The sequence below is a fragment of the Herpailurus yagouaroundi genome, unplaced genomic scaffold (genome assembly GCF_014898765.1).
Source record: "Herpailurus yagouaroundi ecotype Mexico unplaced genomic scaffold, PumYag 196, whole genome shotgun sequence".
NCBI classification, from domain to species: Eukaryota; Metazoa; Chordata; class Mammalia; order Carnivora; family Felidae; genus Herpailurus; species Herpailurus yagouaroundi.
Genome location: NW_024412427.1, coordinates 11950473 through 11961368, shown reverse-complemented (window position 1 = coordinate 11961368; position 10896 = coordinate 11950473). Strand labels below are relative to the sequence as shown.

The 10896-nt window shown below is 54.2% G+C and overlaps 1 protein-coding gene across 1 annotated transcript; it reads right to left on the bottom strand.

Moving 5' to 3' along the window:
* Window positions 1–1545: 1545 nt before the first annotated feature.
* Window positions 1546–10894, bottom strand: E2F1 (E2F transcription factor 1; the record flags this gene model as incomplete). Its single annotated transcript, XM_040446797.1, has 7 exons — window positions 1546–2318; window positions 2449–2671; window positions 2766–2880; window positions 3758–3910; window positions 4737–4956; window positions 5331–5421; window positions 10745–10894. Coding segments are annotated over 7 exons (1200 nt in total), but the record flags the coding sequence as incomplete, so codon positions are not given.
* Between the last annotated feature and the right edge of the window lie 2 nt (window positions 10895–10896).

Below are 10896 nucleotides of genomic sequence, written 5' to 3'. Positions count from 1 at the left end.
GGGTCGACAAAGCAAACTGCAGAACAGACTGACACCTTGTGGGTAAGACCTGCAAGGGACTTCAGCTGAGCGTCTGTATCCTTTTCTGCAAAATGGGGGTAATAGTAGATACCATATAGGATTGTTGTGGGGACTCACTGACTGTAAAGGGCTTAAAATAGGACCTGGCTCAGAGAAAGCTCACCTAAGGGTTAAACAGATCCGTGTGGATCGCCTCCCAGTCACCCTCCCCTCCCCTTTCAAACTCAACTCGGCCCTTTTTACCCTCCCCTCTGCCATTCTGACCCCTCTTCAGTTCATCCAACACATAGCAGCCAAAGGGAGCTTTTAAAATATAAAACAGGGTATGTCACTGCTATCTCAGGCTCACGAGTGAGTCCTTGTCCCCTGAATAAACCCCAACACTGAACTTCTCTCCACTCTAGCCCTCACGTCACAACTCCACACTGGTTTCTCTGAGGTCCTCTGTGCCCCTCTCTCTCCTGCCCTGGGGCCTTTGACCACAATGCCCTGTCTGCTAAGTGGGTTCTTATTTTCCTCCTCAGGTAACTATCCTACAGCTCTCAGCTCAAGCATCACTCCTTCCAGGAAACCCTCTGATCTTCCCATTTGTGTAAGTCTCTTCCAACAGATCCCAAGAGTCCCATGAGGGCAGGGAATGTGTCCCCAGAACCTGAAAGAACCTGACACATAATCAGCCTGTTGTAATTATTTGTTCCATATTTATAAATGCCCAGAAACATCTGGAAGGAACACAGCAATCAGAGTGGCCTCTCTGGGACTGAGAAAGGGAGGGGAGTTCACTTACCACTTCACTGGATCAGTTTTTAAGTTAGGATAAAAATGGTGATGAAGTCTACCTTTCTTGTGGCTGGGAGGCTCAAATGAAATGAAACCAAGCAGGGGCAGGGAGCGGGGAAGTAGACAAGGGGTGTTTTCCCAGCAACCTTTACCTCTCCCTCTCTCAGATTTGCTCCCAGAACACAGTCCCAAAACCCAGCCCAAACACCATCAAAATATTTATTAAAACCAAAGCAAGAGGGAACAGAGCAGTTAGGAAGGCAAATCAAAGTGCAGATTGGAGGGTGGGGCAGAGCAAGAAGTGGGGTAGAGGGGGCACTTCAAATGCCACAGGAGGGGCCCCTGTGGTCTGGGCTAGGAGCAGCCCTTCACCCACCCCTCCTGCCCACCCTGTCAGTGAAGGTCCCCCACTCACCTCTCCCATCTCACATCCATCCTGGGGGGCAGATGGGGTCCTGCAGTGACCCCCTGGGAAGGGACCACCCCCTCAATCCACCCATGGCTGTCAGTCAGTCAGTCTGTCTCCCTCCCTCAATATCCCAATAAATAAACCGCTCAGGCCTCAGCTCCTTCGGAGTGGGGCAAATTACAGCTTAGGGACCCCCGCCCTCGCTCAGGCGTATAGGGAGTTGGGGCATCAGTCCCACATCCTTCCTACCCTTAGCTGGTGCCCCAGGCTTGCCAAAGAGGCCTTGATAAATAAATAACGCTCCATTAAAGCTTCGATCAGAAAAACCTTTTAAGACGACAGAAGTGCTCTCGCTGTCCTGCAAACAAGCAGGCCAAGGCCTCTCCACCTGGCCTGGTCAGCACGCAGGATTCTGGGGGCAGGTGGCCACCCTGGGCCTCGTGGGGCCCCTGGAGCAAGGAGACCAAAAGTGCAGTTAGAGCCCCCACCACGCGCACACATGGACTCATGCACACACACGTGGACACACTGGGGCGTGTTTTCAGTGCACGCACAGATGTGTTCACCTTCATTCCCCGGTACATGCACACACACATGCTCACACACCACTCACCCCGTGTACACACATGTTGGGTGCTGGGTGCATGCACATACACACCACAAACAGAATCCTTCCCTTCCTGGCTTGCTCAGCCTCCTGGCCATAGCCAGACTCCAGAGCTAGAAGCTTCCGGAGATAGGGGAGATAGCGTATAAATTAAACATTTCCAATCGGGCTGGGGGGACGGCCAGGGGCAGGGGGCTCCAGGGCTGCAGAGACAGGGTGGGATCTCAGGAGGCCCTGGTCCCCCGAAGCCCCGTCAGAAATCCAAGGGGGTAAGGTCCCCAAAGTCACAGTCGAAGAGGTCTTTGATGCCCTCACCCTCCTCAAGGCCAAAGTGGTAGTCGAGGGCCTCGTGGGGAGGGGACAGGCTGATGAACTCCTCAGGGAGGAGGCCGGAGAAGTCCTCCCGCACATGCTCCAGGAGCGAGTCGGCCGCCACCAGCGGGGACAGGCGGTCCTCGTCCACAGGGGCCCGCAGGCCACCCATCCGGGAAAGCAGAGGTTCTGGGGAGATGGGGGAGCATCACAGGCCGGGGACGGCCCGCGGGGAGGGCAGAGGGGGCTGTCACGCCTGCCCACCCAGCTGGGAGAGGAGCCCAGACCCACCCCACCCAGCCACCCACCCTTCACCCACCTTGCTCCAGGCTGAGCAGGGACTGGCTGGGATCCGCAGCAGGGGATGAGGAGGGAGATGACGGTGGTGGCACTGTGGTAGCAGGGTCAACTGCCCTGTCCTCCTCCCCAGAAGCTGTCCCCTGGGATGAGGTCTTCCCAGGGCTGATCCCGCCTGCACTCTCCTCAGGGCACAGGAAAACGTCAATGGGGCCTTGTTTGCTCTTAAGGGAGATCTGAAAGGTCTGGGTGGAGGCAGCAGGCAGGGTATATTGAGGCTCAGCTGACCACCAGCCCACCCCAGCCTGTCCTGGTCAGGTCTGGAGTCCCGAGTCTCACCTCTGAGGAGTCTATGGCTTGGAGCTGGGTCTCTGGAGGAGCCTTAATCACCATAACCATCTGCTCTGCAGGGTCTGCGATGCTACGAAGGTCCTGGCAGGTCACATAGGCCAGGGTTGGTGGAGTCAAGGACCACGTGATCTATGACCTCTGGGGCCACCCACTCAGAGGATTCATAAGAGCCCACACCTACCTAGTCTCTCTTGTCCTCTCCATCCCCCACCCCAGGGCCTGGCACATCGTTGGTGCTTGGGCCTATCTCACACCTTGAGCCCCAATTTCCACATCTGTACAGTGAGACCATTCTACCCATCTAATCCCAAAGTAATGATGGTTGCCTGCAATAATTTCATGTAAGTTATGTAAGACAACTCCAGGCCTGGTGCTGAGAATTTATTCTGACCCATGATCTTGGTGTCAATTGGTGGCTGTCTCCAAAACTTTTAAACATAATTTGGGTATTTACTAACAAAACAAAACAAAACAAAACAAACCCCTTATCTGAAAATAAAGTTTCTAGGGGAGCCTGGCTGGCTCAGTCAGTGGAGTGTGCAACTCTTAGTCTCGGGGTTGTGAGTTCAAGCCCCATGTTGGATGCAGAGACTACTTAAAAATAAAATCTTAAAAATAAGTTACTATTTTTCTAGATGAAAGACAAACAAGAACTTAGATCTCTAGCTATGAAGCTATGGCCATGTACTGAATCACTACCAAATAAATGTTTACTATTGCTTGTACTAAGTTTTCTTGTTTTAATCTGTGCAATTTCAGAATTGATTACTTTCCCCTTTTACAGATGAAGCTGAGGCTCAGAGAGGTTAAGTAACTTGTCCAGCATAACAACAAGTAAATGCTGAGCCCAGAACTTGCATCCAAAGCCAGAGCCCTCTCCTGAATCCAGGGCCCAGGGTAACCTCACAGTCCCACTTGGATGGGACGCCCACCCGCCAGTCCTGTCCTCCATGGGGGCCATCCCAAAGATCCAAGGATATCGCTGGCTGTCAGAGTCCTCAGAAAGCAGCCGCAGCTGGGCGGTACAGATATGGATGAGGTGGTCCAGCTGCCGCTCACTCTCCTGCAGTTGCCGGAGGTCCTGGGTCAGTCCTTCAAGCCGCCCACTGATCCCCACTGCTGCATGGCTGCCTCTGCAGGAGGCAAAGAGAGGGCTTGTAGCTCCTGGCCCAGGAGCCCAGACCCTCAGCACCCAGTCTGTTGCTGCCTGTTCTGTGAGATCTAAGTGAGCCCCTGTCCCTCTCTGGGTCTGGCTTCTCACTGGGAAGCAGCAGAGAGCTGAACTGGGCTCCAAGTCAGACTGGCAGGGGTCTAAAGTTGGGCCTGAATGTCTGTAAACACCAGCATATCCCTCACAGGGAGCAGGATAAGTAAATGATGGTGCAGGCATGCTGTGGAATACTATAAAGTTGTATAAAAGGATGAGAATGCATCGGATGTACAGGCGTGGAAGCACTTCCAAGACATGTGGTCAAGTAAAAAGAAAAAAAATGATGCAGAATGGAATCATCTGCTAAAAACTGAAAAGGCAGATGTGTCAATGAGAGAGGAGTAGGATGGCCGGGGGGGAGAGGAGAGGAGAAAAATAAAACAAGAATTAACAAGAACAAAGCAGATGTGTTAGACAATCCCATTGATGGCAACAGAGGGCAGAAGAGTGATCACCTAACGGTGTGAGGGGTGGGCAACAACTGGGAAGCAGCACAGGGAACTTTCTGTGGTGCTGGGTGTGTTCTTTATCCTGATCTGGATGGTGGCTCCCCAGGCAAAGAAATACATGAAGGTGCATTAAGCTGCATATGTGAGATCTGTGTACCTTCCTCTACTCCCTAAGCCCCAGTTTCCCCAGCTATATGACAAGGATGCGGGCAGCCACGGTGGGTATTGCTCTCAGCTCCTCCAGGCTGGTCCAGCCCTGTGCCTCAGCTCTGCCTGCCCTCCTGTTTGGCTGGTACCTACAGCCACTGGATGTGATTCTTGGACTTCTTGGCAATGAGCTGGATGCCCTCGAGGACATTGGTGATGTCATAGATGCGCCGTTTCTGCACCTTCAGCACCTCAGCCGCCCAGTTCAGATCAACAACACCATCAGCTGAGCGGCTCAGCAGCTCCAGGAAGCGTTTGGTGGTCAGATTCAGCGATGTCTCATAGCGTGACTTCTCCCCTGGGGATTTCACACCTGGGGGTCCAGGCGAGGTGGCTCCCTCAGCAACCCCCCACCCCAGGCAGGCCAGCCTTCCTGGCAATGCAGGGCAGAGGGATAGGGGTGGGAGGGATAGATGGCTCCTTCCCCTTGGCAAAGCTGACGGGGAGGCCCTGGGGCTGCCGCCTGCCAACCACATGGCATTCCTTTTCTGGCTGGGGAACTCCCCACCCCCCAGGGTTTGGAAAGCCATGCCGGGCGGCCACTCCAGCTGCCCCTCGGGGCCTCCAGAGGCCTGGCTCAGGTCCAGGCCTGACAGCCAGAGCTCACTTTGCAAGCATATTTGTCTGTCCACACCCCCAACTTGGGCCGGGTCAGGGGGCCTGCCCCAGCCTAAGTTCTGTGGGTACCTTTTCCTGGGTGGCGGCCTCTGCCCCGGGCTGGCCCGCTGCTCTCGGCCAGGTACTGATGGTCAGTTTCCAGGTCCAACCTCCGTTTTACCTGTGGTAGAAACAATGGGATGATGCCCAATAACCAGAAGTGAGGCCAGAATAGACCTAATTTAGGGCTTGGTGCTCCTGGGCCACCCCTGCCCCACTTTCTCTACCAGGCATTCTAAGTGTGTGAGGGATCCCAGGGGACACAATCCTACCACACAGGACAGATCACTCAAGTGGAGGGCAGAAGACCCGAGTTCAAGTTCTAGCTCCACTACTATCTCCCTGGGGGCCTGTGGTGGTTTAAAAATATGTCTGCAAATTTCTTTCTTTTTTTTTTTTTTTTTTATTTATTTTGAGAGAGCGCGCGCGCACACGGGGAGCACGCATGCACACACACATGCACAAGTAGGGGAGGGGCAGAGATGGAGAATTCCAAACAGGCTCCACGCTGTCAGAGCAGAGCCCGGAGTGGGGCTCAATCCCACGCACAGTGAGATCATGACCTGAGCAAAAGTCAAGTTGCTTAACCGACTGAGCCACCCGGGCGCCCCTGTCTGCATATTTCTTGGTACTCTTCCTTTCGAAAAACAGGGCCTAATTCTCTTCCCCTTGAATATAGTTCTGATCTGGTATCTTGCTTCTAATGAGCAGCGTGATGGAAGTGGTGACCAGTCACTTCTCAGACGGGGTCCAAGATGCACTGGAGCTTCCTCTTTGTTCTCTGAATTGGACCATTCACTCTGGGGACCGCTGCTGCCATGTCACACAGACCCACGGGGACAAGGAACTGAGGCTTCCTGCAGTAGCACCACCGGTGAGCCTGGGAACAGGTCCTCCAACCCTCGTCATGCCTTCTGATGATTGCAACCTGGCCGGACACTTGGGCTGCAACCTCAGAACAGATCCTGAGGCAGAGGCACTGAGCTAAGTCTCCTCTGAATTCCTACCCCACCAGAACTGTGTGATAATAAATGTTTTTTTTTTTTTAATTAAGCTTTTAATTTCAATTCTAGTATAGCTCACATACGGTATTGTATTAGTTGTTTGTTGTTTTATGCCATTAGGATATAGGTCCCTTGGGCGAGTTGCCTCCTCTCTCTGGTTTTTGTTTGAATATGGCGGCAGCTGGTGCTCACACATGCTCTGCATGTTCAGTCCGTCTTGTGGGACTAGCAGCACAATAATGGCCCCATTTTACAGATAACGTAACTGAAGCTCAGAGAGGCCCAATGTCATACCGCCCAGAAGCGGCTGAGCCAGGATCTCCACCCAGAACACCCCACGGGTTAGTCACCCACACTGGAGGATGGAGTCTCACAGGCCTCTCAAGTGCAGCCTGACCCAAACCAGCCATACCCCTCCTTCACACATAACCCCAGTTAGAACCTTCGGCAGCCATACCCTCATCACATGCAGTTGCCAAGAAAGCCCATCACCACAGCCACTATCTCCTCCCATGTGGACCACTCACCCATCTCCCCACCTCCATCTGTCCCTCTCTACCCTAGTGTCCACCTCTGCCACTTCTCCACCTGCACTTCTGCTGAGACAGGTCTCTAAGCCTTAGCCCATACTGGTTCCTTCCCGGGAGTGCCCTCACCTCCCTCCCTCCTACTCTTCACACCAATTCCTTCCACCTCCGGGGGCAGGCACCTTCCCCATCACTTTCTGATCCTGCAATAGACCGGGTCCCTTCGCCCACTGAAGTGCCTCATACCTGATCTTTCCCCACATTATCTCTCAATACAAATTTCTGCAGATGTGTTTGTCTCACCTGGAGGGCAGGGCCCCCTCGGAGGCAGGCACTGGGCCTAAATAATCACTGGATGCAGTGCCTGGCATCAACTACTGTTTATTATATGAACCTCTACACAGACCCTCCCTCTGACTGCACATTCACAGGTTCCCTCAGGTGTCCCAGGGACAGAAGCACTCACACATGCTGAGTGCCTCTTGTGTAATGGGTACTGCTAAATCATTGCTTTGCCTGCATTCGGTCATCAAAGCTGCTGCCTGGACCTTGCAAGCAGAGGCCATGATGACTTCCACTGCCCGAGGAAACTGTACCTCGGAAAGGTTGCACAGACAGTGAGAGGCAGGGCCAGGATGAGTCCTAACAGGCTGGCACTGAGCCCACGTTCCTATCTACCATGAGTCCTGCCTCCCTAGAGCCTAGTCCAGAACCTAGCCCCGAAAAGCCAACCAGAATGTACCTCCTCTCCAGCCTTGCCCCTGGCTCCTGAACCTAGCATGCTCCTGCCAATGGCACCCCTCCCCTCCTCTTCTCCCAGTTCTGCAGGCCCCTGCCCCCCCTGAAGACAGGTCAATGCCACACCCTAAACCAAGGCCTCAAGCAAATGTCAATTTCTACCACTGCTCTCTAGAGATCTTAGCACAGGGGCCTGGGAAGGCAGAGGTGAAGAAACACAGAACACTGGCAAAAAAAAAAAGAAAATCTGTACAGCTCAAATACCCATCGGTGGAAAGGGAGGCACAAAAAGTGTGGCTCATTCAGCCCCTAGAATACCACACAGCTGTCCAGGACTGAGGCAGGGTGACACAGAATCCTCTCGAAGACATAATGACAAGAACAACGTTAGAGGGCAATGCATTTGTATGATCCCTTTTTGGACTAAAAAGCTCACGAAACATTTTTCTCCAGTTTCTAAATATCTAAAATATTTTTTAGAATCCATTCTAGGAGCCAGCTCTGTATGGTGTGTGGGTGGGGGACAATCGTGGGGGACTGTTACCATATCTGTAAGGTGTGGATGATCCACTGTTTGAACACAGAAATAAAGGAAAAACTACAATTTTTGAAATTTAAGAAAAAGAAAGCTGTCACAACCACCTTAAAAAAAAAAAAAAAGAGGCTTAGGAAAAGAAAACAGAAGGAAAAATGGATGGGGCTGGCATTCTGCCCCCTTCAACTTTTTAGTCTAACTCTTTTTCTGTAGTAAATGTGTATTTTCTTTAAATGTTTATTTTGAGAAAGTGAGCAGGCACACGCGTGGAGTAATGCATGGGGGAGGATCAGAGGGAGCAAATCCCAAGCAGGCTCCAAGCTCAGTGCAGAGCCTGACATGGGGCTCAATCTCACCCCAGAGATCAGGACCTAAATAGAAATTAATTTCGAGTTGGAGGCTCAACCAACTGAGCCTCCCAGGCACCCCAGTAAATGTGCATTATATTTAATTTGTTTTTTAATAGCCATGACAGGACAGAGGTGGACAGGAAGGGCCTGGAGGAATGGCTGAATTGCATAGAGACTTGTACACTAGAGATGCTCAATGAATGCTCACTGATGCAGAAGCTGAACCTGTAGCTTGTTTCAAAGACTGTCCCAAACAAATGCCAGTGCAGAGGGTCAGTGGAGGCCACAGCTCATATGGCCAGTGGCTACCCAGAGGTACAGGAGTTGGGAGGTATTGGAGGGCAAAAGCTGGGCCCATGTTTCTGGGCTTTAGCTCCAGGATGGTGCCAGCCCTCGCCCCTACCATCCACTGACAGGAAGTGGCTACTATCACTTAAGTCCTGTTGAGGGCAGGGGTTTTTAGTTGCTTGTGTCTACTACCTCTTGGGTGTTCACTAACTCAACAACAGCTGAATGAATGGAATGCTCAGGCTCACAGAGGCTGCCTCTGACACCACTGGGGGTGGGGTGGAGGACATTTCCTCAGCCCAGTCTCTGGCAGTCCCTCTGAGCGTGGAGCTCAGCTTCTACAGCTCCAGGCCTGCTAAGTACTTATCAGTCAGCTAAATGCAGTTTTCATGTCCAGGACCCAAGCTGGCACCGGCAGAGACAGGCCACTGGGATATAGGTGACCCACCCCTGGTAGAATCCTCCTCCTTTCTTTCACCCATTAGAAGGGTCTGTGAACTTCCTTCGCCCTCTATTAGCATCTCCAGGAGGCAAGGCATCTCGGTGGTTAATTGGTTAACCGCTCAGGAAGTTTGGACTGGCCCCACCATTTCACTAAGCTGAATGACCTACCATCTCTGGGTCTCAGCTTCTCTATCTGTAAAAGGGGATGGTTGTTGAGAATTAATTGGGTGAAGTGCTTGGCACAGAGCCTGACACACAAAACAGTCTCAAAACAATGGTGGCTCCTATTGTTATTATTATTAGCATCTTGGTGATTCCGGAAGGAAGGCAGAACTGGGCGTGAGGCCAAGGGAGTTAGGGGAGACTTGCTGGGATGCCTCAGGGACCAGCTGCCACCCAGGCCCCCATAAGCAGTTGGACAGCTTCCACCTCCTTGCCCTGGGCTCTGCCTCACCCCTCCCACTTGTTCCAAGCCCCCTGCTGAGACCCCATCCTGCCAGGCTGGCCTGGCCCCTGCTTGCCTCCCAAGCCCCACCTTCACCCACAGGCTCTGCCAGTCAAACTGGTCTCCACACCCTGTCCTGAAGCCCACGGGTCCAAGCTCTGGGCCTCTACTCCCTTCTTCCAATTCAGCCACCTCTTCTGCTCCCCCCCAGTCTTGAGCCTCTTGCTGCTCCAGCAGCACTTTATCAAAGCATCTCCCTGGGATGTTTCCTCTCTCCTGGCACTGGGGGCTTCCACTCCAGCTCCCTGAGGCCCAGCCCACCCAGTACTTCCCTGGGGGCCTAGGGGTCTGCCTGTCTCATTAATGAGGTTCCATGGCAACCAGGGCCTGTGAGGGTGGAGGGTGGCAGATGGAAGGACAGGCAGAGGGAGGGGATCAGCAGCTGGCCCAACCACCCCGCCCCTGCAGAGAAGGCCTCCCAGCCAGGAGGCCTGTCCCCAGAGGCCCAGGCCTGCACCTGGCAGTGGAGCATCTAGGCAGGAAGGAGGGTCTCCTCAATGACTCTTCAAAAGTTTGGCTCCAGGACACCCCCCCTTCACCTCCCCAAGGCGCCGTGGCCACTACCCCGCCACGAGTTCTGGTCTGAAGCCAGCAGGCCTCAGTTCAAATCCCTGACCCGCCACTTGCAGCCGTAGGACCGGGGGCAAGTCACTTCCCCTCTCTGGGCCTCAATTCAAGATGGGCACAGTGACAACACTGAGCTCACAGCATGGTTGTGAGTTTTAGCTGGCTCCAAGTCTGCCAGAGACCTGGCATACAGGCAGCGCCAGCTGAATACACGTGGGCCATTATTATCACTGAGTCTGACCCTCGAGCGGCTCTGGGAAGCCGAGGCCCAGAGCACAGAAGCCAACGGGGACTGGCCCGAGGTCACCCCGCACCCCGGGGCGGGGCCCGGAGGCCCAACCCAGGCTCGGCCCCGCCCAGCCCGGGAGCCTCGGCCCACCCCCCTCCCCCGCCCCCGTTGCCTCCTGGCCAAAAACCGCGCCCCGCCCGGGTCAACACGGGGGTCCAGACGCGCACTCGGCCCAGTGTCCCTTGTGTTGTCCGTACCGGCGGGCGGCCGAGTGCAGGGCGCGGCGCGCTGGGTGTGGGCCGGGGCGCCTGCGGCGTGGCGAAGAGCAGCAGGTCGGGGTCGCGGGGGCCGGCAGCGGGCGCGGCGGGACCGGCGGGGGCCGGCGGGGCGCTGCCGTCCTGCGCCGTGG